The sequence below is a fragment of the Oncorhynchus tshawytscha genome, linkage group LG11 (genome assembly GCF_018296145.1).
Source record: "Oncorhynchus tshawytscha isolate Ot180627B linkage group LG11, Otsh_v2.0, whole genome shotgun sequence".
Classification (NCBI taxonomy): Eukaryota; Metazoa; Chordata; class Actinopteri; order Salmoniformes; family Salmonidae; genus Oncorhynchus; species Oncorhynchus tshawytscha.
The window spans coordinates 40,565,772-40,593,634 of record NC_056439.1 but is presented as its reverse complement, the minus strand read 5'-3'; the positions used below and the strand labels follow the sequence as shown (position 1 = coordinate 40,593,634).

Genomic DNA, 27,863 nt, shown 5'->3' with positions numbered 1-27,863 from the left:
AAAACTGAAATAAATCATTCTCTCTACTATTATTCTGATATTTCCCATTCTTAAAATAAAGTGGTGATCCTAACTGACCTAAGACATGGACTTTTAACTAGGATTAAATGTAAGGAATTGTTAACTGAGTTTAAATGTATTTGGCTAAGGTGAATGTAAACTTATACTTCAACTTATACAGTGGCTACGTTAAACGTTACTTTTTGTATCCTTGTAAGATTTTTTCTAGCCAAACATGGTTACTTTGTATCATGATGCGAATACAACATTGATAACTAAGCGCTGATAAATAAGGGGCTATTGCCAACAAATGCCCTAATTAATGAATGGGATAGGGTTGAGTTGGAGGTAGAGTTATCTGATCCTAGATCAGTGGTAGAGGAGCAATGTTTACCTCTCGAGCACTGAGGTATAGGTTATCAAAGCTGCGCTTTACATGCGCATTGCGTACAATGGTGGAAGTAGTTCTGATATTCTGCGAATCGGTGTCCCTCCCCCTGGCCATTTATAGATAGCTAGCTTCTAACGTTATTAGCTAGATGAATTACGCACTGTGAGGGGTTTTACAATAAATACATGTCGTCGCTTTCTTATAAGTAAGTAGCTAACCGTGTGTGTTGATATAATTGCTGGGTAACAATGGGACTATTGCTGACTTGTTAATACGCTAGCTAGCTGACAATAGCTAATAAACTGCTTGCCTAAGTTATCTTGCTAGTTCTCGAGATAGCTAGCTAACTTTGCTAACGTTAGCTAAAGTTGTGTTTTCAGCTTGTTTGTTGTTTATCGGAGTTAGTGCTTGACATTTTCTGAATGCATGTAACTGTTTATGTAGCATTTTGTAGATGAGACCAATGGCCGGGGATAACTTTACGTTTTAGTGAAAGTTGATCAATTAGCTAGCTTCTGTTAGTTATATCTAGTGTCCTGAGTTTGGTATAGAGAGGCGTGTAAAGTTAACTTGAGTGCCCGACAGGCAATTAGCTTGCTCACTAACGTTAGCAAACTAACACAACAATTTACTTGGCTGCCTCATTAATTACAGTCCACTATAACAACTGCATAGCAAGTAAGCCACTTTTCAATTTTAATTCTGGTAAATCTCTTTTCTTTGCTGCCTTTACTGGTAACCATAGAGTTGTTGTTGAGGAGTGACAAAGCAAGTCTTGACCCAATTGGATTAGTAGTTCATAAAGAAAAGTTGAGGTCTTATTTCATATAACAGGTAAGGTATTGATTGCTATGTAAGTTGTGTGTGTGTGTGTGATATTAAGTGTCCCGTTTGCCTATAGTGTCTCATAGCTCCCAGGGTGTGTGAGAGAGAGGAGGGAGTGGAAGGGGGCGCGACTGCTACAGTTTGAGAAGAGCGAGAAAGGTGTTCTGCCTTCACATCCCCCCAGAGGAGAAGAGTAGCATAGTCCTTCTCAGAGACCTGTATTGCTGTGATGTCAGAGGGAGACGGTAAACCCCTCCAGGTTCCGGAAGCCAAGGCAGAGACGGTGACCCCAAGTGGCCAGGGACCTGCGTCTGTGTGTCCCCCTGTAACGGGGCCCCCCGCCACCACCCCCACAGAGGATGAGGAGGAGGAGAGCGAAGATGAGTCGGAGATCCTGGAGGAGAGCCCCTGCGGCCGCTGGCAGAAACGCAGAGAGGAGGTGAGATGAGAGACCATTGGACTGTCAATTAACGTTTTGCAACTGTGTTTGTGAAGGTACTGAACCATGTCTCTGCCTCTGTTCTCTCCCCCAGGTGAACCAACGGAATGTCCCAGGGATAGATGCTGCCTACCTGGCCATGGACACGGAGGAAGGGGTGGAGGTGGTCTGGAACGAGGTCATGTTCTCAGAGAGGAAGAACTTCAAGCTGCAGGAGGTACAGTATGCCTGGCGGCGACACCAGCAGGATGCTCAGTCTGAAATCAGACCCCCAGTGTCCTTTTATTGACTCATTACTTAATCTGAACTCAAACCGCTCAAAGCTTCCTTTCTAAGTAGCTGAATACAAGCAGCTCTGGCCTTACAATAAAATAACATCATTTTATTTATATACCACATTTCAGACATGGAATGCAATGCAATGTGTAGTTTACATGGGGGAAAAACTGCTTCAGACTTGCTGAGGTCATGTATTCAGTGATGAAAATAACCTGAGGTGAAGACAAAGGGAAAAAAAGAAGAATCATTCAAATTATGTTGTTACATTGTTCCATCATTTCACTCACTTGCTTTGAGGCTTCTATCTCATGATGCAATCTGGCCTGGAGGAAGAGATAGCATTTGTTATTTCCCCCCTCCTCTCTCTTGTCTAGTAGAACTGTTATCTTTGTACTTGAGCGAATATCTAATGTTATATGCCTTGCACACTGATACAAACAGTTGATCCCACCACTACAGACCCTGTTTAGTTAAATGTTTACCATGTCTATCCACCTCTGTGAACAGGAGAAGGTGAAGTCTGTGTTTGACAACCTGATTCAGCTGGAACATCTCAACATCGTCAAGTTCCACAAGTACTGGGCTGACATCAATGACATCAACCGTGCCAGGGTAAGTTCTGTCTGCTACGAGAGGAGAAACCTTCCTTGTTTGGCCTGGTTGATATAATCAGGACTGAATGCGAGTGAGGGAAATTATGGAACAATGTAACAACATAATTTGAATGATTCTTCTTAACTTGTTTTTTCCTTTGTCTACACCTCAGGTTATTTTCATCACTGAGTACATGTCCTCGGGAAGTCTGAAGCAGTTTCTGAAGAAGACCAAGAAGAACCACAAGACTATGAATGAAAAGGTGCAGATATCATAATAGAATTGACCCTCCCCACCACGTCACCTACAACACAGTAGCACATCAAAGGATGCTTAGCGTATAAGAAGAAGTTCAATAGTCTACATGTAACAGGAAGTATGTTGTTTGTTCTTTAGGCCTGGAAGAGATGGTGCACCCAGATCCTCTCAGCCCTCAGGTCAGTCTTTCTCTCACACAGACCAACTCTGCCATAGCTGCAATGCTAATACCTGGACCCCATATCCAATCCAAATGGGCAGCCAGGGTCCTGCTCAGTAGGCACGAAACAGGGCTGAACGTTTTAAAACCGAGTGAAATGGGGAGGTACTAATACCCGATGTTGTCAACATTTTTTAAATTTCCATTCCAAAATATTATCCTGTGTCGTGCGCTGCTGAACCTACCCTGATTTATGAGGTCAGCCAAAAAACCACAGTGCTTTACTTCTCTGCTTTCTGATGTGGCTCTGTAGTTACCTCCACTCCTGTGAGCCGCCCATCATCCACGGGAACCTGACCTGTGACACCATCTTCATCCAACACAACGGACTCATCAAGATAGGATCAGGTAGGACTCTAGTCATAGCCACTGGTTTATTATGGGCTTAGCAGCAATGTCCAGGCCAGCCCTGTATGGGTTTATCTTCCAGAGATAACATATTTATAACAGATTTATAGACTGTGTCTAACCCAGTATATCTGTGTTTTTCTCCTTCAGTGGCTCCAGACACCATCAACAACCATGTAAAGACCTGCAGAGAGGAGCAGAAAAACCTGCACTTCTTCGCCCCAGAATATGGCGGTAAAGAAGGACATTTATGGATAGGTTATTTGTAGGGTATAAGGAATGCATATATTCTCAGGAAATGATGGACTATTGAGTCACTCAATCCATTGTTTCCTATCTTACAATCTCTCACCTGTAGCTGTTGCAGATGTCACTACTGCAGTGGATATCTATTCCTTTGGGATGTGTGCCTTGGAGGTGAGATGGGACACTTAACATCACCGATTTCCCATGTCGATTTATCTCTGTGCCAGAATTTGTGATGTCATTACTCCGCATCATTTTTATGTGACGGTGTTGCGACTTGTGTTGCGTGGGTGGTGGTGATATCATTGTGTGTTGTGTAGATGGCAGTATTGGAGATCCAGGGGAATGGAGAATCTTCCTACGTCTCTCAGGAGGCCATCAACAATGCCATACAGTCACTGGAAGACCTACTGCAGAGGGTAGGAGTGTGTTTGTCTGTGTGCGTAAACATGACATAATACAGAACATTAATAGAGAAGAACAGCTCAAGGACAGAAGTACATATATACATGCGTGCATGTATTATAAGATTTTCCCTGGAACTGTGTGTGTGATGCCATGTGTGTGTGTGTACCTTGCAGGAGTTTATCCAGACTTGTCTGGAGGCTGACCCATTTAAGAGACCTACAGCCAGAGAGCTGCTGTTCCACCAGGCTCTGTTTGAGGTGCCCCTGTTGAAGCTGTTAGCTGCGCACTGCATAGTCAGCCACCAGCGTGAGTTTTATTGTACACACATACACTCTCACTCACATACTCTGTATCATCAGGCACCAGTGTGAGTCTTATCACACACTCCAGTTTGAGTCTCAAACACAAGACACACGCATTCTCACCACCAGTGTGAGTACCCCTAATCTTTTCCATACCTCTTTTAGACATGATCCCTGAGAATGCCTTAGAGGAGATCACTAAGAACATGGACCCCAACCTCATCATCGCTGAGATCAAGGAGGGTGTGCAGCTCAAGTAAGAGACAACAGTTTATACTTCAAGGAAGCCACAATTGGTTTTTGATCTCAGGGTATTTTCTTCAGAAACCTGTGCTGATCCTGTTTCTTTCCTCATCAGACTGTCTCAGTTTCCTGCCTTGGAGCTGGATAAGTTCCTGGAGGATGTCCGGTAAGGAACTCCCCATCAACTATTGACCACGACTGGACAGATGTCCAGCATGCTCACCACTAGAGGGCGTAGTTAACCCACAGCACTCAGTACTAGACAATGATCCTGTAATGCACTATACAACCACCTGGTGGCAGTATTTAACTTGGACTGTTATTCTGCTTTGCCTGTATCTCAAATGTGTTTGTATCCAGCCCTTCCACCACTCTTACTTTTAGTTGAAGTATTGTTAGAATCTCTATTTGAAAGATGAATGAGAATACCTGCAAACTCAAGATTTGCTCCCAGAGTTTTGATTTGGCAAGCTTTTGAACAATCCGGGGGTCTTCACTTTGGCCTTAATTAAATGTGTGTAAGATTATTGCCTGTCTGTGATTTGTCCCCCCCTGATTGGTCACAAACAAATAAAATGTGTACTTTACCCGTCTAATCATGACATGTAAAGTAACCCCGCTGCCCTCCCTACCCAACAGGAATGGCATCTACCCCCTGACAGCATTTGGCTTGCCCTCTCACCAGCAGCCCCAGCAGTCCCCTGTTAAGTCCCCCATTGTCACCCCTTCTGTCAAATCCCCCACCCCAGAACCTGCTGAACTAGAGACACGCAAGGTGAGTGGGGAAAGTATACAAATCCACTCAATGAACTAATAATGGTAATACTACGTAATACATTTTATTTGTTGGATTCCTATCTACATTTCTTACCTTCTGCAGGTTGTTCAGATGCAGTGTAATATTGAGCCGGTGGAGGAGGGTGCAAAACATCATGTAAGTAGCGTTAATCTAATTATTTTTAGATCAGTGAATAAAAGTTAGATGACCATAGACGAGTGTGTTCTAGTGGCCAGTCACTGAATGTGTAACCGTTACATCTCCTTTCTATCCACAGCTGACACTACTGTTGAAGCTGGAGGACAAACTCAACAGACACTTAAGCTGTGACTTGTTACCCAGTAAGAACAAGAGATAGAAACACACAGACATTGATCTGGGCAGGCAGGGGCTGGAGATCAAAGTATACGAACAGCTAAAAGAAAAGGAAGACTGCACACACACTGAGATCTATGCTATTGGCAACCCAGTGTGCTTTATTAGAACGCTTGGACCCTTAGGTCTTCTATAATAATAGCCTGACAATCCACAGCCCATATACAGCTCCCAAGGGGACCAATAGGATTAAGTCTTACAGGATGGTCCCTCTCCTAACAGCCCAGACAGACCACAAGTCTCCATCAAACTATGTGTTATAGACAGGTGTTTGGGTAAGATAACATAACCACACAGCATTCCTTTAAACCAGGGATGGGCAAATGGCAGCCCTCAGATCAATTTAAAATATGTACAATACCAATCAAAAGTTTGGACACACTCAATTCAAGGATTTTTCTTTCTTTTACAATTGTAGAATAATAGTGAAGTCATCAAAATGCTGAAATAACACATGGAATCATGTAACCAAAAAAGTGTTAAACAAATATATTTTAGATTCTTCAAAGTAGCTACCATTTTCCTTGACACCTTTACACACTCTTGGCATTCTCTCAACCAGCTTCACCGGGAATGTTTTTCCAACAGTCTTGAAAGAGTTCCCACATGCTGAGCACTTGTTGGCTGCTTTTCCTTCACTCGGCGGTCCAACTTATCCCATACATTCTCAATTGGGTTGAGGTCGGGTGATTGTGGAGGCCAGGTCATCTGATGCAGCACTCCATCACTCTCCTTGGTCAAATAGCCATTACACAGCCTGGAGGTGTGTTGTGTCATTGTCCTGTTGAAAAACAAATGATAGTTCCACTAAGCGCAAACCAGATGGGATGGCGTATCGCTGCAGAATGCTGTGGTAGCCATGCTGGTTAAGTGTGCCTTGAATTCTAAATAAATCACTGACAGTGTCACCAGCAAAGCACCCTCACCTCTCCTTCATGCCGTTCACCTACTCTGCGTCTCACAAAGACACAGTGGTTGGAACCAAAAATGTCAAATGTGGACTCATCAGACCAAAGGACAGATTTCCACCGGTCTAATGTCCATCGCTCATGTTTCTTGGCCCAAGCAAGTTTCTTCTTCTTATTGGTGTCCTTTTAGTAGTGGTTTCTTTGCAGCAATTCTACCATGAAGGCCTGATTCACAAAGTCTCCTCTGAACAGTTGATTTTGAGATGTGTTTGTTACTTGAACTCTGAAGCATTTATTTGGGCTGGTAACTCTAATGAACATATCCTCTGCAGCAGAGGTAACTCTGGGTCCCAGTTTCATCATAGCACTTGATGGTTTTTGCGACTGCACCCGAAGAAACTTTAAAAGTTCTTGACATTTTCCGGATTGACTGACCTTCATGTCTTAAATGATGCACTGTCGTTTCTCTTTGCTTATTTGAGCTGTTCTTGCCATAATATGGACTTGGCTTTCGTCTGTATACCACCCGTACCTTGTCACAACACAACTGATTGGCTCAAATGCATTAAGAAGGAAAGGAATTCCACAAATTAGCTTTTAACAAGGCACACCTGTTAATTGAAATCCATACCAGGTACCTCATGAAGCTGGTTGAGAGAATGCCAAGAGTGTGCAAAGCTGTCATCAAGGCAAAGGGTGGCTACTTTGAAGATTCTCAAATATAAAATATACAACACTTTTTTGGTTACTACAGGATTCCATGTGTTATTTCATAGTTTTGATGTCTTCACTATTATTCTACAATGTAGAAAATAGTAAAAATAAAGAAAACCCCTTGAATGAGTAGGTGTGTCCAAACCTTTGACTGGTATTGTATATGTATATCTTTTTTGGGGGGGGTACACTCATTCGGGGTCTCAACTTGCTGTTGTGAGTTAGAATAGTAGAATACACAAGGTGGATGTGGGTACCAGACCTGCGAGCAACTGCTGCCCCTCATGATGAGTTCAGATATATTGTGGGCCCCACCCCCATCAGTTGTCCATTCCTGCAATTAAACAATGTCAGATTTCACAATTGGAGAGATTTACAGTTATAACCCTCCCAGCTCTTGTTTCGGACTCTGTGTGTGTTGTCTGGGAATGGCATGACTTTGGCCATCCAAGCCTGTCTGTGTTTTTGTCTTTATGACTCCAGACACTGGCCTGCCCTAGTGTACTGTAACCCCAGCCTAACCCACACCAGTGGGGCTGCTCCTATCGCATGCATAGCTGCCACCAACAGACTGTGTGCGTGGAAATACATGCATGTGTGCCGTGTATGTGTGAAAAGTAGTGGGAGAGTCTAACGTGCAGATAAGATGGAATGGGGGGGGTGGGGGAATGCATAGGCCATATCAGGGATCCCTAGACAGTACAAATGGGATATTATTGAACCCTGTAAGGAATAGAGGTTAAAGTCAGGGATATACATGGAACAAGTCTTTGCATGGCCAGGTGGGTGTGTCCAGACACACACGGCAGGCGTCTAGTGTTGCAGGCCTGCGTGTTGAATGGCAGGCGTGTGTATGCTGCTGGCAGCTGCTCTCTGGGGAGGGCTGGGCACTGACACTTTCTGCAGTAGACACACACATTATGCGTCTATCAGTGATGGTAAGATTATAACAGGAAGAGACTAGGCACTACGGTTTCTGTCTAAAGTCCAATGTAACTCTTGTGGTTAATGTTGGTGTTACCAACACAGTTAATTTTGCACCTAAAGGGCAACTTCACTGCTAGACAGTGTGTGTGTGTGTGTGTGTGTGTGTTTCCACTGACCCTGCTGTCTGTTCTGCTTCAGATGAGAATGTACAGGAACTGGCTCTTGAGCTGGTACAACTGGGCTTCATCAGCGAGGTAAGGGTGTACTTTTGTGAGAGAGAGGAATAAGTGTTTGTAGGGGTTCTGTGGTAGAGAGGTGTGTGTGTGTGTGTGTGTGTGTGTGTGTGTGTGTGTGTGTGTGTGTGTCAGGGTTTGTGAGAGTGTAATTGTTGTAGCTGGCATAGGAGAGGCAGTGAGTGTCCATTTAGAGGATCACACCCTGCACCCACTTCAGCTTTCACTGACCCCTATAAACACACACCCAAATGCCAGATAGCAGCTCCTGCTCTCCACTCTACTATAGATAGGACTGTCTGTTTTTAGAGTCTCCCACTCTTACTTTGTGCCTTCAGAAAGTATTCACATCCTTTGACTTTTCCCACATTTACAGCCTGAATTTAAAATGGATTGTCACTGGCCTACACACAATACCCCATAATGTCAAAGTGGAATTATGTTTTTTTGATTTTGATTTTTTACAAATGAATTTTAAAATAAAAAGCTGAAATGTCTTGTCAGTAAGTATTCAACCCCTTTTGTTATGGAAAGCCTAAATAAGTTCAGGAGTAAAAATGTGCTTAATAACTTGCATGGATTCTCTCTGTTTGCAATAATAGTGTTTAACATGATTATCGACAGAAACATGGCAAACGTTTTTATAATCAATCCTCAAGGTGTTTTTCGAATATTTATTAGATAATATATCATCCGGGACAATTTGTTTTTTCAGTAGGAGCGAGAGGGAATATGACTACCTGTCTTTTACACAAGAATCACTCTGAGAGCCCTCAGCTGGCCACTTACGCAATGTAGTCGTTTACGCTCATTCTTCAACATAAAGGCGTGAAACTACGTCAAAATGCTGTAGACACCTTAGGGAATACGTAGAAAAAGGAATCTGGTTGATATCCCTTTCAATGGCCAATAGGGGTGAATAGGAAGACAACGGTTTCAAAATAAGAGGCACTTCCTGATTGGATTTTCCTTGGGGTTTTGCCTGCAATATCAGTTCTGTTATACTCACAAACAATATTTTGACAGTTTTGGAAACTTTAGAGTGTTTTCTATCCTAAGCTGTCAATTATATGCATATTTTAGCATCTGGTCCTGAGAAATTGGCGGTTTACTTTGGGAACGTTATTTTTCCAAAAAATAAAAATAGTGCCCCCTAGTTTCAAGAGGTTAATAACTTGCATGGATTCTCTCTGTGTGCAATAATAGTGTTTAACATGATTTTTGAATGACTACCTCATCTCTGTACCCCGCACATACAAGTATCTGTATGGTCCCTCAGTCGAGCAGTGAATTACAACCACGGGTTCAACCACAAAGACCAGGGAGGTTTTCCAATGCCTCACAAAGAAGGGCACCTATTGGTAGATCGGTAAAAAACACTGACATTGAATATCCCTTTTAACATGGTGAAGTTATTAATTATTCTTTGGGTGGTGTGTCAATACACCCAGTCACTACATGGATATAGGTGGCCGCCTTAACTCAGTTGACGCAGAGGAAGGAAATCGCTCAGGGATTTCACCATGAGGCCAGTGGTGACTTTAAAAAGGTTACAGCTTTTAATGTCTGTGGTAGGAGGAAACTGAGGATGGATCAACAACAGTGTAGTTACTCCACAATACTAACCTAAATGACAAAGTGAAAAGGAAGAAAATCATTCAAAAATATGTATCCTGTTTGCAATAAGGCACTAAAGTAGTACTGCAAAAAATGTGGCAAAGCAATTAACATTTTGTTCTGAATACAAAGTGTTATGTTTGGGGCAAATCCAACACATCACTGATTACCACTCTTCATATTTTAAAGCACGGTGGTGGCTACATCATGTTATGGGTATGCTTGTCATCGGCGAGGACTAGGGAGTTTTTTCAAATTTATTAACAAAATAGAGCTAAGAACAGGCAATATCCTAGAGGAAAACAAGGTTCAGTCCTGCTTTTCAACAGACACTGGGAGATAAATTTACCTTCAGCAGGACAAGTACCTAAAGCACAAGGCCAAATAGACACTAGTTACTAACCAAGACAACGTTGAATGTTCCTGAGTGGCCTAGTTACAGTTTTGACTTAAATCAGCTTGAAAATCTATAGCAAGATTTGAAAATGGCTTGTCTTAGCAATGATCAACAACTAACCTGACAGTTTGAACACAATCCAGGTGGAGAAAGCTCTTAGGCTGTAGTCGCTGCCAAAGGTGATTGATTCTAACATGTATTCACTCAGGGGTGTGAATACTTGTGTAGATTGCATATTTCTGTATTTAATTTTCAATAAATTTACAAAAATATCTAAACATGTTTTCACTTCATTATGGGATATTGTGTGTACATGGGTGTGAAAAAAATATTTTTACTCCATTTTGAATTCAGGCTGTAACAACAAACTGGGATAAGTCAAGGGGTATGCATACATTCTGAAGGCACTGTATATCTCTGAAGCATGGCATCCATAATATCTTCAATATGCTCAACAACATGTTAATTGATTGATTGTCCCTACAGGTGGACCAAAGCAGGATGGCCACTGTGTTAGAAGAGGCCTTCACCAAGTTCTTCAGCAGGAACGGTTCCCTCAATCCCATTACTGTGTCCTCATAACAGGATCAACATGGACCCCCACTCCATTACCTATAATACCCCCTACATGCTTGTTACAACCCTCCCTTTCTTACCCCTAAGGATCCATGGATCCCCACTTCAGTACATATACACCTATTGGCAGGCTTAGGCCTACACCTATACCTCTGCTGGCCCCAACCACCACACATGCACACGCCCCCTGCCTCAGACTCTTTCACCCAAAACCTTGTGTGGTGTCTTCTATTTGTCTGGAGGACCATAGAGCCTTATTATGGGGCTGTCCGAGTCAGTCCCACTCTGTTTAGTTCTCTCTATATACACAGTAGCAACTTCTTTTGGAAAGGAAGCCAACACAGTTATCATATGTCAGTGTTACTTGTTTGTGTTTTATATCTTTGCCATTTGCCTTCTCGGTGGCTGTATACATGCACATGCTATCCGCCTTAAAGTTCTCTGCTTCAGTGTGGTCACGCACAGCTGTGCATGAATGTCTGCAGTGAACTTACCTGTAGGTGACCATTGTAGGCTGCGTTTAGACAGCCTGCCATATTCTGATCTTTTTTTCCACTAATTGGTCTTTTAACCAATGAAAAAGATCTGAATTGGCTATATTTATGTTACAAATGTGTCATTGTATCTTTCCCATTTTTGTTTTTTACACTCAGAGTTTACTGTGGTCTCAACTGATGGAGCCAATAGTCTGGGAGGGGCTGTATTTACAGGCTGTCAGTCAAAGCAGAGGAACAAGCTGAATGATTTACTGGAGCTGTCCAATGGCTGGAGCTGTAGTTAAGAGGTGTTTGGGTGGTGAACAGTATTCATGCCTCTGATTTGTTATCACAACTTTATCTGTTCTGTAAAAAAATATATACTTTACATTGTTTGGCAAACCTTATTTCTTATAGTGGACTTGGATAAAGAAATGGTTTCCTTTGGACGTTCCGTTGAATATTCTGGCTATTGAGAAAGTGTTTTTTTGTTGTGTACAGCAAGTAAGGGTTTTACTTTACTGTACACATCCAAAGAGGAGTTTGTATGAGGAGTAAATATATAGATATAAGTGGATAAATTGTTAATGTAGTGGCCTGGCTGTGTGACTGGTACTGCTTTAGCCAAGCTGTTGTCTTGCCAAATGCAACAATTAAATGCTGTTGAACGCAGTTAGGTAACCTGGGTCACGTTCAGTAGGACACAATGTTGTGAAATTAAAATCTGTTTTACGGTTACTGTAATATTCAATGTGCTTTTTTTTCTTTATAGTAGTCTATCTATGTTCTGAGGAGCACTTGGGCAGTGTAGTTAGTGGTTGAGAAAGAGGGTGTGTGTGCGTGCGCATGAGAAGTAAGTTTGTGCTCGTGTGCCTTCTGACAAGTGTGTATCCTATGACAGCCTCTGCAATGTATGACTTTCTGTTTCCTCTTTAAATGGTTTGTATTTTCTATTTGTAAATAAATATGTAATGCACCACCTCTGCCCAAATGTTTCATTATTTACTGAATCTCCTTCCAACTGGGATGTTTAATCAGGAAGTGCTAACAGTAACTCTGAATACAGTTGAAGTCGGAAGTTTACATGCACTTAGGTTGGAGTCATTAAAACTCATTTTTCAACCATTCTGGATGTACCTCTGGATGTATTTCAAGGCCTACCTTCAAACTCAGTGCGTCTGCTTGACATTATGGGAAAATCAAAAGAAATCAGCCAAAACCTCAAAATTGTAGACCTCCCACATGTCTGGTTCATTCTTGGGAGAAATTTCTAAATGCCTGAAGGTACCATGTTCATCTGTACAAAAAATAGTACGCAAGTATAAACACCATGGGACCACGCAGCCGTCATGCCGCTCAGGAAGGAGATGCGTTCTGTCTCCTAGAGTTGAACGTACTTTGGTGCGAAAAGTGCAAATCAATCCCAGAACAACAGCAAAGGACCTTGTGAAGATGCTGGAGGAAACATATCTATATCCACAGTAAAACGAGTCCTATATCGACATAACCTGAAAGGCCGCTCAGCAAGGAAGAAGCCACTGCTCCAAAACCGCCATAAAAAAGCCAGACTACGGTTTGCATCTGCACATGGGGGCAAATATCGTAATTTTTGGAGAAATGTCCTCCGGTCTGATGAAACCAAAATAGAACTGTTGGGTCATAATGACCATCGTTATGTTTGGAGGAGAAAGGGGGACGCTTGCAAGCCGAAGAACACCATCCCAACCGTGAAGCACAGGGGTGGCAGCATCATGTTGTGTGGGTGCTTTGCTGCAGGAGGGACTGGTGCACTTCACAAAATAGATGGCTTCATGAGGTGGGAAAATTATGTGGATATATTGAAGCAACATCTCAAGACAACAGTCATGAAGTTAAAGCTTGGTCGCAAATGGGTCTTCCAAATGGACAATGACCCCAAGCATACTTCCAAAGTTGTGGCAAAATGGCTTAAGGACAACAAAGTCAAAGTATTGGAGTGGCCATCACAAAGCCCTGACCTCAATCCTATAGAAAATATGTGGGCAGAACTGAAAAAGCGTGTGTGAGCAAGGAGGCCTACAAACCTGACTCAGTTACACCAGCTCTGTTAGGTGGAATGAGACAAAATTCACCCAACTTATTGTGGGAAGCTTGTGGAAGGCTACCTGAAACGTTTGACCCAAGTTAAACAATTTAAAGGCAATGCTGCCAAATACTAATAGAGTGGATGTAAACTTGTGACCCACTGGGAATGTGATGAAAGAAATAAAAGCTGAAATAAATCATTCTCTCTACTATTATTCTGATATTTCCCATTCTTAAAATAAAGTGGTGATCCTAACTGGCCTAAGACAGGGACTTTTTATTAGGATTAAATATCAGGAATGGTGAAAAACTGAGTTTAAATGTATTTGGCAAAGGTGTATGTAAACTTCCGACTTCAACTGTACCTCCACCTACTCTGTGTGGTTCACGCTCACCATTATCAAATAGTATTTGTCACATGCCTTGTAAACAACAGGTGTGGACTAACGGTGAAATGCTTTCTTACGGGCCCTTCCCAACAATGCAGAGAGGAAGATAATGTAGGAATAGGAAAGTAAAACATGTAATATTAGATACACAATGAGTAATGAAAATTGGCTATATACAAAGGGGGCGAGGGTTTAACTAACTATTGCACAATCGTATTATTTGGGGGGTAGAAGCTGTTCAGGATCCTGTTGGTTCCAGAATTAGTGGGTACTGCTTGTCGTGCGGTAGCAGAGAGAACAGTCTGTGACTTGTTGCCTGGAGACACTGCCCGGTATAGAAGTCCTGGATGGCAGTCATCTACTGGGCCGTGCGCACTACCCTCTGTAGCGCCTTGCGGTAGAATGCCAAGCAGTTGTCATACCATGCAGTGATGCAGTCAAGATTATCTCAATAGTGTAGCTGTAGAACTTTTTGAGGATCTGAGGGCCCATACCAAATCTTTTCCGTCTCCTGAGGGAGAAGAGGCGTTGTCGTGCCCTCTTAACGACTGTGTTGGTGTGTATAGATTATGATCCAAATTAAATCCAATTTTATTTGTCACATAATACAGTGCTTACTTATGAGCCCTTTCCCAACAATACAGAGTTAAAAAGTAAGAAAAGAATAGCAAATAAGAAAAAAAGGAAATAGTGACATAATAAAATAACAATAGTGAGTCTATATACAGGGAGTACCGGTACTGAGACAATGTGAGGTAGTTGAGGTAATTAAGGTAATGTGTACATGTCGGTAGGGGTAAAAAAAAGGGGACTATGCAATCAGGAAAGATAATAAAATCCAAGCACATTTTATTTGTCACATGCGCCGAATACTTACTTACTACAAGCCCTTAACCAACAATGCAGTTCAAGAAATAGAGTTAAGAAAAGATTTCCTAAATAAATGAAAGTTTCAAAAAAAATTTAAAGTCACACGAAAATTATTAACAATAACGAGGCAATATACAGGGGGTACCGGTACCGAGTCAATGTGTACAGGTTAGTCGAGATCATTTGTAAAGTGACTGCATAGATCAAAAACAGCGATTAGCAGCAGTGTAAAAACAAGGGGGGGTTGGGAGTCAATTTAAATAGTCTGTGTGGCCATTTGATTAACTGTTCAGCAGTTTTATGGCTTGGGGGTAGAAGCGGTTCAGGAGCCTTGGGTCGCAGACTTGGCGCTCCGGAACCGCTTGCCATGCGGTAGCAAAGAGACTTGGGTGGCTGGAGTCTTTGACAATATTTAGGGCCTTCCTCTGACACTAACTTGTATAGAGGTGCTGAATGGCAGGGAGTTCGGTCCCAGTGATGTACTGGGCCGTACGCACTACTCTCTGTAGCACCTTGCGGTCGGATGTCAAGCAGTTGCCTTACCATGTGGTGATGCAGCCAGTCAAGCTGCTTTCAATGGTTCAGCTGCAGAATTTTTTGAGGATCGGAAGGCCCATGCGAAATCTTTTCAGCCTCCTGAGGGGGAAAAGGCGTTGTCGTGGCCTCTTCACAACTGTGTTGGTGTGTTTGGACCATGATCCTTAGTGTATACTAAATACTGAACAACAGCTATGAACATAATATGTAACCCCAATAACCTTTGTCCCGTTAATGTCCCATGGGCAGATTCTGCACAGTTGACCAAATTATGTGAGATTTTACTTCTGGTTTAACCGAGATTGCCCTCCCTTGAACTCCCAACTCAAACATCAAAGGCATCACATCCCTGGGAAAACTTCACCCTCCCCAATTTATTCAAACCCTCCCAGAACAAACTAATTCACTCAAAAATCATTTCCTTCCACCATTCATGTAGACAAGAGTGCAGAACACTTCCATAGTCTCCATTAGGGCTGTTGCGGTCATGAAATTTTGTCAGCTGGTGATTGTCAAGCAAATAACTGCCGGTCCCACAGTAAATGAAGGTTAATGAACATAAACACATTTAGCATTTCCGAGCTTCCATACACAGCCTACAAGCCACTGATGCAGATCTTTGGAACATCTACATTTTTAAAAGTCTAATAAATCCATGTAATATAGCATACACCATCAAAATAAATCCATTATTTATTTTAGACCGGTCTAAAGAAACATGATATGAAGATAATGTAGTCTATTTCAGAAGAATAGAATACCATACTCTGAGTTGTTCTTATGTTAGGCCGTGATCTGGCTATCCCATATGGCTGTGGGCTACACTAGATCATTTACCAGACAAGATTTGCTTAGTATTCCATGGCATTATTTTATATTATTTTATAGCATGAAGAATACAATTTAACATATTGAAGATATTGGAAGAACTGTCCACATTTACTTTTCATCAGCCAACAAGATGAGTAGGCCTAACGAACAGCAAAAACACTAGCCTATGTCAATCTACTATCCACATAGTACAAAAGTTGACCTATATAAGAATTTGTTCTTGCCCGGTAAAATTAAATAAATACAATTTTTATGTGTGGCTCCACCGTGAAGCATGGAGGAGGAGGTGTGATGGTGTTTGCTGGTGACACTGTCACTGATTTATTTAGAATTCAAGGCACACTTAACCAGTGTAACAGTATAGCTTCCGTCCCTCTCCTCGCCCCGAACCAGGGACCCTCTGCACACATCAACAACTGACACCCACGAAGCATCATTACCCATCGCTCCACAAAAGCCACGGCCCTTGCAGAGCAAGGGGAACAACTACTTCAAGGTCTCAGAGCAAGTGACATCACCGATTGAAACACTATTAGCGCACACCACCGCTAACTAGCTAGCCATTTCACATCGGTTACAGCAGCATGGCTACCACAGCATTCTGCAGCAATACACCATCCCATCTGGTTTGTGCTTAGTGGGACTATCCTTTGTTTTTCAACAGGACAATGACCCAACACACCTCCAGGCTGTGTAATGGCTATTTGACCAAGAAAGAGAGTGATGGTACTCAGCACTCTATTCCAATTATCTTCAGCATTTTTCAATGAGAAAAATTTGGGAATGGAATTTGGTTTACTTTCTTAATCGAAATGGTATTGACCCCAACCCTGGAAGCCTACTCTACAACAATGACCTTACAATGATGACCGTGTGCTGAAGCAAGAAATGATTGCCTACTTCACCCATATTTGGTAACATTTTTGCAAAAAAGTAGTGTGTAGTTCCAATAGTTCACTGCACCAGTACATGGCAAAAAAGGTTAACTACTGAAACACTTCCTAGATATGAATTTAGTTCAACTACCACCAAGCTAATAGAGCTCGCCAGCTTGTAGTCCTAAAAAACAGAAATTAGTTACTTCTGGTTTGTTCAGCCATTCCTATGGAGAAAATTAATGGGTAACGAATAGGGATTTGGGATAAACACTGGAAATAAGGTCTGAGATTAACACAGGTTTAGGAGATTTTATATGTATTATTCTATGAGATAATGTCAGTTCGTTAACATGACCTTTATGAATTATGAACCCTTTATGGGCATTGTGTGTTTTTTTCTGACATAAATGCTTCAAAATGTACAAAAAATTACATTGGCTGATTAAGATTATCTCATAGAACAAAACATTTGAGATCTTCTAAGCCTGTGTTTACCACAAACCTTATTTTCTGCGTCAAAAACGCCATTAATTTCCCCATAGGCTTTGTCCAACGAGCCATGGAGGGGTTAGTGCCTACAAAAAGACAACATAACTATTCTCTCTCGGCATAACATGTAGGTCACTACACAACACCAGCAGTAATTCCCTTAACATAGAGATCAATAGTAATGGCGTCTTTTTGTAGGCACTGTCCTTCGCAAACGCAGGAACGCCCACATGCAGGAACGCCCCGAATTACGTGCTGCAGTTGCACACTATTGAAAACCCCCAAATGAAGAAGAACAAAAATGAACGCCCAACTTCCGCTCGACAGGTGAAGCCCGTGACGTCACCGACTCGGAAAGTGCGAGGAACTGCTTCATGAAAACAAAAATAATTAGCCGTTTTGTTTAACTCTTAGAAACAATCTTGCGTAATATACGGCAACGATATGTGTGGTTTCGGTAAGTTAACTTTAAATAGCTTATATTTTAGTGGTGGAAGCAACTTATTGTGTTAACTTTAGAGAGGCAACCATTATGTCTAGGTTGCACAGGTGTTCATTTGCGTATTTCGAAAGTAAACCGATGATCCACCAATGATGCTTTTAACAGTAAATTAGCTAAACGTTTGGTGAGGACTGGGGAGTTCAATAAGGGACACTGTTGATTCAGTGTTTCAGATGCTTATATGGGGTTTGCCTGGAAACTCGACGTTGAGTTGCATTGAATTTAATTCTACGTCAGGCAGAAATTAGCGTTTGAATCGGGAAAGTTTCCTCTCACCACCGCTACAAGCAAGAATTTTGAATAAAAGTACATTTTAACGTACTTTACCGGTTGGTCCTGTTGGCGGTAGGAATGTGTGACGATATGTCCACACGAGTGTAATTACATCAATTTTTCAAAGCGCCGGTAGTGAGTTCAGATTTCTATCTTGCTCACAACATAAAAAATACACGCATGAAATAGCCTATTTACCGAGCTTGTGCACGTTTACATGGTTCTGCACATGCTTCATCTGAACGGCTCTACCATAGCTTTGAAAAGTTATAGAATTATACTTTCCTGTGGATATATTCTCACATTCCTACCACCAAAATTACCAACCGCACGGTCCGGTAAAGTATGTTAAAATATAGTTTTATTCAAAATTCTGGCTTGAAGAGGTCGTGAGAGTTAACTTCCCTGATTCATGCTAATTTCTGCCTGACTCGAATTCAATGCAATTCAATATTGGGTTTCTAGGTAAATCTGGGGTGTATTCATTAAGTCTTGCAACGGAAACAAGTGACAGTTTAAGAACCAAACGGAAGCAAACATAGCGATCAGAACGAAACAGGGAGAGTCCTACCTGAATTTGCAATAGAAACCAAAACATTTTCCATTTGGAGTAGACAGTTGCAAAACGTTTAGCAACGAAATCCGACTAATGACTAGTACTATCTTGTTTGATCATGTAGAGCCTATTAGAACCATCAGTCTATTGTTTGTATAAGTCAACATTCCACACCTTTAGTGTTATAAATGTTTCTACCAACTAATAGGCCAAAGTTGAAGAGGCTTACTTACTTTTATATAGGTAAACTCACAGAACTAGAATGAGATTAAACTGCCATTCTCTATGGTGATTTCTGTGCACTCGACTGTAATCTTATTTACATTCCAGTTCCATTCAAGTAGTACACTGAAATAACAATTATCTTCAGTGCTTTTCAATGAGGACAATGTGGAATTGGAATTAGTTTTACTTTCTGAATCAATGGTATTGACCCCAACCCTGGTAGCCTACTTTACAAAAATGACCATACAATGATGACCGTGTGCTGATCTGTCAGATAAGGAGAAGGGCCCGGGGCGTCTGATGAAGAAGGGGTTTACTCTGATCCTGGTGGGTCACATTAACTTCATTCTGGGAGCCATCATCCACGGCAGCATCCTGCGCCACATCTCTAAACCCAACGACCAGATCACCACCGAGTTCACCGCCGCCAACATCATCTCCGTCACCTCTGGACTGCTGGTCAGTCAGAGAATTATAGATAACGATAGTAACAATTAGTAATAACGTGATGTTATAGACAGAAACTGAAATGTTCTGTTTCCATTTTCAGAGCATTGCAACAGGAATCATTGCCATATTGGTGTCAAGAAATCTGTCAGTTTGGAAGCTGGTAAGACCATCAACAACAAGAAAATATAATTTGTAAGATACAATGAACACCATTAAGTCTGCAACTGTCACCTCTTCACCTCCTCTCATCAAAATGTTCCCCACCTCCTTGACTTCACCCCTCTTTCTCCCTCGCTTTCTCTTTCTCCCTGTCCTTCTGTTCCCCAACTCCAGCACATAGGTCTTCTGATTAGTTCCTTCCTGAATGCCCTACTCTCTGCAGCCTGTGGCATCGGGCTCCTATTGGCTATTAGCCTCACCATTGCCAACGAGGGGAGGGGCCTCATGTTGGGCTGCAACTTCACTGACTTGCCAATCAACGCCCGCTCGCCAGTCAACGCAGACTGCCCCTTTGACACCACACGGATTTATGTAAGTCTCTATCCCTCTCTCTCTCGCTCTGTCTCTATGCTCCTTTGACACCACAAAAATATACATATGTATAAAGTCTCTCTCGCTCTCAATCTGTATGGCTATTAGCCTCACTATTGCCACACACACGCACACACAGTGCCTTCGGAAAGTATTCAGACCCCTTGACTTTTTCCACATTTTGGTAGGTTACAGCCTTATTCTAAAATTAAGTAGTTTTTTCCTCATCAGTCTACACACAATACCCCATGACAGGATTTTAGAAATTTGTGCTAATTAATAAAAAACTGAAATATCACATTTACATAAGTATTCAGACCCTTTACTCAGTACTGTGTTGAAGAATCATTGGCAGTGATTACAGCCTTGAGTCTTCTTGGGTATGATGCTACAAGCTTGGCACACCTGTATTTGGGAAGTTTCTCCCATTCTTCTCTGCATATGCTCTCAAGCTCTGTCCGGTTGGATGTGTAGCATTGCTGCACAGCTATTTTCAGTTCTCTCCAGAGATGTTCGATAGGGTTCAAGTTCAGGCTCTGGCTGGGCCACTCAAGCACGTTCAGAGACTTGTCCCGAAGCCACTCCTGCGTTGTCTTGGCTGTGTGCTTAGGGGTCGTTGTCCTGTTGGAAGGTAAAACCTTCACCCCAGTAAGGTCCTGAGTGCTCTGGAGCAGGTTTTCATCAAGGATCTCTCTGTACTTTGCTCCGTTCATCTTTCCCTTGATCCTGACTAATCTCCCAGTACTTGCCGTTGAAAACATATCCGCTGCATGATGCTGCCACCACCATGCTTCACCGTAGGGATGGTGCCAGGTTTCCTCCAGACGTGACACTTTGCGTTCAGGCCAAAGAATTCAATCTTGGATTTGTCAGACCAGAGAATCTTGTTTCTCATAGTCTGAGAGTCTTCAGGTGCCTTTTGGTGAGCTCCAGTTAGGCTGTCATGTGCCTTTTACTGAGGAGTGGCTTCCGTCTGGCCACTCTACCATAAAGGCCTGATTGGTGGAGTGCTGCAGAGTTGGTTGTCCTTCTGGAAGGTTCTCCCATCTCCACAGAGGAACTCTAGACCTCTGTCAGAGGGACCAAGGCCCTTCACCCCCGATTGCTCAGTTTCGCCAGGCGTCCAGCTCTAGGAAGAGTCTTGGTAGTTCAAAACTTCTTCCAATTAAGAATGATGGAGGGCACTGTGTTCTTGGGGACCTTCAATGCTGAAAACATTTTTTGGTACCCTTCCCCAGATCTGTGCCTTGACACAATCCTGTCTGACCTCTATGGACAATTCCTTCAACCTTTTTGCTCTGACATGCACCGTCAACTGTGGGACCTTTTTATATAGACACGTTTGTGCCTTTCCAAATCATGTCCATCAATTGAATTTACCACAGATGGACTCCAATCAAGTTGTAGAAACATCTCAAGGATGATTGATGGAAACAGGATGCACCTAAGCTCAATTTCGAGTCTCATAGCAAAGGGTCTCAAATACTTATGTAAATAAGGTATTTTTGTAATTAATACATTTGCAAACATTTCTAAACCTGTTTTTGCTTTGTCATTATGGGGTATTGTGTGTAGATTGATGAGGGGGGGAAAACAATTTAATCAATTTAAGAATAAGGCTGTAATGTAACAATGTGGAAAAAGTCAAGGGGTCTGAATACTTTCCAATGGCTGTGTGTGTATGTATATATCTCTTTCATTCTCTCCAGGACACTGCCCTGTCTCTGTGGTTCCCATGTGTACTTCTGGCTGGACTGGAAACAGGACTTTCTATCTGGTGCTTCATAGTGGGACTGGTACTGAGGGGTCTAGGACCCTGCTCTCACACATACCTCAAAGAACAGGTAATACTCACTCACTCACTCATGCATTCACGTACTCACTCACTTACTTCTTTCTCCATCTCTCCTGTTTCTGTTCTCTGTGCCAGCTGGAGGAGGAGGCTCTAACTAATAGGGCAGATCCAGAGTACTCACTCCAGGTCCGGAGCCTGATTGGTCAACACTCTGCCTACGCATAGAGGACTGCCACAGACTGGGAGGTAAGGGTTCAGTCCACTGGAGCTTGATCCTTCCAACAGATTCTAGCCCCTTCTCCTTTCCCATTGCTCTAGGCCAGGGATGGGCAACGACGGCCACTATTTGTAGGCCTGTGGATCAAATTAAATGTATTTATAAAGCCCTTCTTACATCAGCTGATATCTCAAAGTGCTGTACATAAACCCAGACTAAAACCTCAAACAGCAAGCAATGCAGGTGTAGAAGTACGGTGGCTAGGAAAATCTCCCTAAAAAGGCCAGAACCTAGGAAGAAACCTAGAGAGGAACCAGGCTATGAGGGGTGGCCAGTCCTCTTCTGGCCATGCTGGGTGGAGATTATAACAGAACATGACCAAGATGTTCAAAAGTGCATAGATGACCAGCACGGTCTAATAATAATCACAGTGGTTGTCGAGGTTGCAACTCAGGAGTAAATGTCAGTTGGCTTTTCATAGCCGATCATTCAGAGTATCTCTACCACTCCTGCTGTCTCTAGAGAGTTGAAAACAGCAGTCTGGGACAGGTAACATGTCCGGTGAACAGGTCAGGGTTCCATAGCTGCAGGCAGAACAGTTGAAACTGGAGCAGCAGCACAGCTAGGTGGACTGGGGACAGCAAGGAGTCATCATGCCAGGTAGTCCTGAGGCATGGTCCTAGGGCTCAGGTCCTCCGAGAGAAAGAAAGAATTAGAGAGCGCATACTTAATGTCACACAGGACACCGGATAAAACAGGAGAAATGCTCCAGATATAACAGACTGATCCTAGCCCCCCGAAAACATAAACTACTGCAGCATAAATACTGGAGGCTGAGACAGAAGGGATCGGGAGACACTGTGGCCCCGTCCGACGATACCCCCAGACAGGGCCAACCAGGCAGGATATAACCCCACCCACTTTGCCAAAGCACAGCCCCCACACCACTAGAGGGATAGCTTCAACCACCAACTTACCATCCTAAGACAAGGCCGAGTATAGCCCACAAAGATCTCCGCCACGGCACAACCCATGGGGGGGCACCAACCCGGACTGGAAGATCATGTCAGTGACTCAACCCACTCAATTGGCGCACCCCTCCTAGGGACGGCATGGAAGAGCGCCAGTGACTCAGCCCCGGTAATAGGGTTAGAGGCAGAGAATCCCAGTGGAGAGAGGGGAACCGACCAGGCAGAGACAGCAAGGGTGGTTCGTTGCTCCAGTGCCTTTCCGTTCACCTTCACACTCCAAGGCCAGACTACACAATCATATGACCCAGATGAGTCTTCAGTAACTACTTACAAGTTGAGACCGAGTCTGCGTCTCTCACATGGGTAGGCAGACCATTCCATAAAAATGGAGCTCTGTAGGAGAAAGCCCTGCCTCCAGCTGTTTGCTTTGAAATTCTAGGGACAGTTAGGAGGCCTGCGTCTTGTGACCGTAGCATACGTGTAGGTATATATGGCAGGACCAAATCGGAAAGATAGGATAGATAGGAGCAAGCTTTGTAGGTTAGCAGTAAAACCTTGAAATCAGCCTCTGCCACAGGAAGCCAGTGTAGAGAGGCTAGCCCTGGAGTAATATGATCAATTCTTCTTTTGGTTCTAGTCAAGATTCTAGCAGCTGTGTTTAGCACTAACTGAAGTTTATTCAGTGCTTTATCCGGGTAGGCAGAAAGTAGAGCATTGCAGTAGTCTAACCCAGAAGTGACGAAAGCATGGATGAACTTTTCTGCATTATTTTTGGACAGAAAGTTTCTGATTTTTGCAATGTTGCGTAGATGGAAAAAAGCTGTCCTTGAAACAGTCTTGATATGTTCGTCAAAAGAGAGATCAGGGTCCAGAGTAACGCCGAGGTCCTTCACCATGTAATTTGCGACGACTGTACCACCATCAAGATTAATTGTCAGATTCAACAGAAGATCTCTTTGTTTCTTGGTACCAAGAACAAGCATATCTGTTTTGTCCGAGTTTAAAAGTAGATCATTTGCAGCCATCCACTTCCTTATGTCTGAAACACAGGCTTCCAGCGAGGGCAATTTTGGGGCTTCACCATGTTTCATCGAAATGTACAGCTGTGTGTCATCCTCATAGCAATGAAAGTTAACATTATGTTTCCGAATGACATCACCAAGAGGTAAAATATATAGTGAAAACAATAGTGGTCCTAAAACGGAACCTTGAGGAACACCGAAATTTACAGTTGATTTGTCAGAGGACAAACTGATATCTTTCCGACAGATAAGATCTAAACCAGGCCAGAACTTGTCCTTGTAGACCAAGCAGCACTAAGGTCTAGGAGCACGAGGACAGATGCACAGCCTCGGTCTGACGCCATTAAAAGGTAATTTACCACCTTCACAAGTGCAGTCTGTGCTATGATGGGGTCTAAAACCAGACGAAAGCGGTTAGTATACATTTTTTGTCTTCAGGAAGGCAGTGAGTTGCTGCGCAACAGCTTTTTCCCAAAAATTTGAGAGGAATGGGAGATTCGATATAGGCCGATAGTTTAAAAAAATATTTTCTGGGTCAAGGTTTGGCTTTTTCAAGAGAAACTGCCACTTTTTTAGTGAGTTTGGTACACATCCGATAGATAGAGAGACGTTTATTATGTTCAACATAGGAGGGCCAAGCACAGGAAGCAGCTCTTTCAGTAGTTAAGTTGGAATAGGGTCCAGTATGCAGCTTGATGGTTTAGAGGCCATGATTATTTTCATAATTTTGTCAAGAGATATAGTACTAAAACACTTGAGTGACTCCCTTGATCCTAGGTCCTGGCAGAGTTGTGCAGACTCAGGACAACTGAGCTTTGGAGGAATACACAGATTTAAAGAGGAGTCCGTAATTTGCTTTCTAATGATCATGATCTGTTCCTCAAAGAAGTTAATGAATTTATCACAGCTGAAGTGAAAGCCATGCTCTCTTGGGGAATGCTGCTTTTTAGTTAGCTTTGCGACATTATCAAAAACATTTAGGATTGTTCTTAATTGAGGAAAATAAGTTGGAAAATAAGGATGATCGAGCAGCAGTGAGGGCTCTTTGATACTGCACGGTACTGTCTTTCCAAGCTAGTCGGAAGACTTCCAGTTTGGTGTGGCGCCATTTCTGTTCCAATTTTCTGGAAGCTTCAGAGCTCTGGTATTTTCTGTATACCAGGGAGCTAGTTTCTTAGGACAAATGTTTTTGTTTTTAGGGGTGCGACTGCGTCTAGGGTATTGCGCAAGGTTAAATTGAGTTCCTCAGTTAGGTGGTTAACTGATTTTTGTACTCTGACGTCCTTGGGTAGGTGGAGGGAGTCTGGAAGGACATCTAGCAATCTTTGGGTTGTCTGAGAATTGGATCAATCCCCCCAGGATAAAAAGAATAGTATTATACACTAGGTGTAATTTAAACATGTGGTTGTGCATCAGCAGTTATGTCAGTCACTCAATTAGCCCATGTCAGCTAAAAAAAATTAATTTCGCCAGCTATCTAAACTTGTACTAATCGTGGTCAAATTAACGACCGGGGGGCCCTCATTGATTTTGTTTGTTACTCTCACTCAGATATCATATTTAAAACTGCAACAATTTCTGTATGTCCAAAGACAAAATGTGTAGAATTTCAGGAAATTAGCTTTAAAACTTGTCAAGAGGGGGGGGTCGCTAAAATGTTTTGTTTGCAAGGTGGGGTGGCCCCTCAGTGGAATGTTGACTGCATGTGTGGGTATGGATGTGGGTACACAGACTCACAAGCCACTGTGGCCCCTCATGATGAGTTCATATTTTTGTGGCCCTCACACCCCATCAGTTACTCATCACTGCTCTAGGGGGTACCACGGTGCCTAATTGTGCTTGTTTTATTGAACCTGCAAAACACAAGTACCTCATAGGTTATGTTTGTGTAATTACCCTTTAATTGGAGGTTATTTCTGCATGGTAAACGGAAGTGCTACCGTTTTACATGTAATCTGCTTCCTTCAGATCTGCCACAACTAAAGATATGTTTCAACTGAGCTGAAGTAATATCTCTCCTCGTGCTTTCTTGTCAACAGTGTTTGATGACGAAGGTGTGACTGAGCCTCTTCGTCTTCAGAGAACCTCCCTGGTGCCTTTACCTCCATTCATACCAAAGACTCTCCTCTCCCTCAACGTGATAGGCTAGCTAGACTGCTGGATGACATTGTCTCTGTGTCTGCCTCAGAATGTCTGTCCTCCCCTCGATCCGCCAACATTTCACAAATGCAAAATTACAAACGCCTGTAGTGTAGAGATTATTTATGGATCAATATCTTCGTTATAGTATTTTAAATAATTGCATTTAATCACATTTGGCATTTATCATGTTTCATGCTTTTTTCATTTTCTGCACATGTTATTTCCTCCTTTTAACAGCAGCACACTGTTATATACCTCGTTAAATTTAACGACTAACTCTCAGCTAAGCCAAAGATGTTTGTTTTATGACTACTCTTGTATTTAACTACCAATCTCAGCCAAAGATGTTTTATTGTCATGTGTGTTTTTGTAACCTGATTATGTCTACCTGCCTGATCTACCAGGCCTCGATGCACTCCATAGTGTTTACTACTCTGTTATTTCCTGGCTTGAATGTATACTGTGGGGATATGGGAATAGAATGCCTGAGAGGTGCTCTGAGGGTTCATCTCAAATTCCTAGAAACAAATCTCCCACATTGCAGTTTTCTCCCAATTTCCTTTCTCCTGCAGGTGCATATAGAAGAAGGGGAACAGGGAGAGCTGAACCACTTTAGTGTACTGAGACGCACACTGAAACCCCATGCAGCAGAGCAGCCCCTGGGGCCGGGGTGCTTGAGTGGTCAGGTAGACACCAGTATGTAGGTCATACAGGTGTAGCTGGGATGGGCTCACATTCCCCGACACCAGGCAGAAGTGATCAGCTTAGTGCTGAAACGGTTCATCTGGTGCTGGGTTAAATCAAGCGGGTCGTAATCTTTGCACACAACGCTAATCCCCTGATCTGAGGGGGGAATCAATATTGATATAAGGAGGTGACTGACCCTGTCCCAACAAAGGTTGTTTTCTATGCGTGGCCAGCTGAATGTTGTTCCTCCAGGGCTGCCATATGTTGTACTGTAGTACTACTACTTTAGTGGGTGTCCACTAGCTTCCATAGCCACAAAGTCATATTCCACAGTCACAAAGTTGTAATTGGCTACAAAAACAACTTTTTGGTTTTAATTTAAGGTTAGCAGTGTGGTTAAGTTCAGGGCTAAGGTTAGGTTTAAAATGACATTTTAAGACTTTAATTGTAGAAATGGGTGGGGTGTATGACTTTGGTAACTAGTGTCGACCACTTTGGAGGGATAAACTAGTGTAGGCTACTCATTAGAATGAGCTGGATTTCACTGAGTTTAAACCCTGGTGGATTGTCACTGGAATGTGGCCCAATAACATTTTATGTGTAAGGGTTGGGGTCTTACATTTTTTATTCAGGAAGTCAGTTGAACTTCCTGAATTGATCCTGGCCACGATCTCAATCTACATTTCATGCATGGTGTGTTTTGGTTGCCTGCAGTATTTTTTACATGAAGTTGCATGTGTTTAGTTGATTTTATATTTAAGGACTGCACCGATCAATGTGTGCAACGTTTTTATATGGAATCATTTTCTTCAAATAAATGTTAACTCTTTGATTTATCATTACTATCCTCTGTGTTCTCTTCACGTGACTGTTTACATCA

At 42.6% G+C, this 27,863-nt stretch overlaps 2 protein-coding genes across 3 annotated transcripts; both read left to right on the top strand.

Moving 5' to 3' along the window:
- The first annotated feature begins 438 nt into the window (after positions 1-438).
- On the top strand, positions 439-12,533 carry LOC112262004 (nuclear receptor-binding protein). 2 transcript variants are annotated; one of them, XM_042330129.1, is made up of 19 exons: positions 441-596; positions 1,137-1,225; positions 1,293-1,655; positions 1,750-1,872; positions 2,442-2,546; positions 2,701-2,790; positions 2,925-2,965; positions 3,260-3,354; positions 3,505-3,588; positions 3,713-3,771; positions 3,921-4,019; positions 4,182-4,314; positions 4,476-4,566; positions 4,669-4,719; positions 5,193-5,328; positions 5,434-5,487; positions 5,609-5,672; positions 8,454-8,509; positions 10,989-12,533. In XM_042330129.1, exons 3-19 carry the CDS (start codon positions 1,446-1,448, stop codon positions 11,082-11,084), a joined length of 1,587 nt encoding a protein of 528 aa, XP_042186063.1. In that variant the 5' UTR covers positions 441-596; positions 1,137-1,225; positions 1,293-1,445; the 3' UTR covers positions 11,085-12,533. The 2 variants fall into 2 exon arrangements, with proteins under 2 accessions (XP_024293434.1, XP_042186063.1); XM_024437666.2 differs by lacking the exon at positions 1,137-1,225 and having other exon boundaries at positions 439-596.
- A 5,385-nt stretch (positions 12,534-17,918) lies between these two features.
- LOC112262003 (keratinocyte-associated protein 3) lies at positions 17,919-27,822 on the top strand. The gene is made up of 7 exons (XM_024437665.2): positions 17,919-18,069; positions 19,443-19,627; positions 19,719-19,778; positions 19,952-20,149; positions 21,859-21,993; positions 22,080-22,190; positions 26,194-27,822. Exons 1-6 carry the CDS (start codon positions 18,057-18,059, stop codon positions 22,167-22,169), a joined length of 681 nt encoding a protein of 226 aa, XP_024293433.1. The 5' UTR covers positions 17,919-18,056; the 3' UTR covers positions 22,170-22,190; positions 26,194-27,822.
- Positions 27,823-27,863: the final 41 nt, after the last annotated feature.

Excerpts from the sequence above, each read along its gene's own strand:
- LOC112262003 (XM_024437665.2), top strand. Across the intron at positions 19,628-19,718 it reads CCGTCACCTCTGGACTGCTG|AGCATTGCAACAGGAATCAT; the intron begins GTCAGTCAGAGA and ends TTCCATTTTCAG. Across the intron at positions 21,994-22,079 it reads ACACATACCTCAAAGAACAG|CTGGAGGAGGAGGCTCTAAC; the intron begins GTAATACTCACT and ends TCTCTGTGCCAG.
- LOC112262004 (XM_024437666.2), top strand. The coding sequence starts at position 1,446 with ATGTCAGAGGGAGACGGTAAACCCCTCCAGGTTCCGGAAGCCAAGGCA. Across the intron at positions 2,547-2,700 it reads ATGACATCAACCGTGCCAGG|GTTATTTTCATCACTGAGTA; the intron begins GTAAGTTCTGTC and ends TCTACACCTCAG. Across the intron at positions 3,772-3,920 it reads TTGGGATGTGTGCCTTGGAG|ATGGCAGTATTGGAGATCCA; the intron begins GTGAGATGGGAC and ends TGTGTTGTGTAG.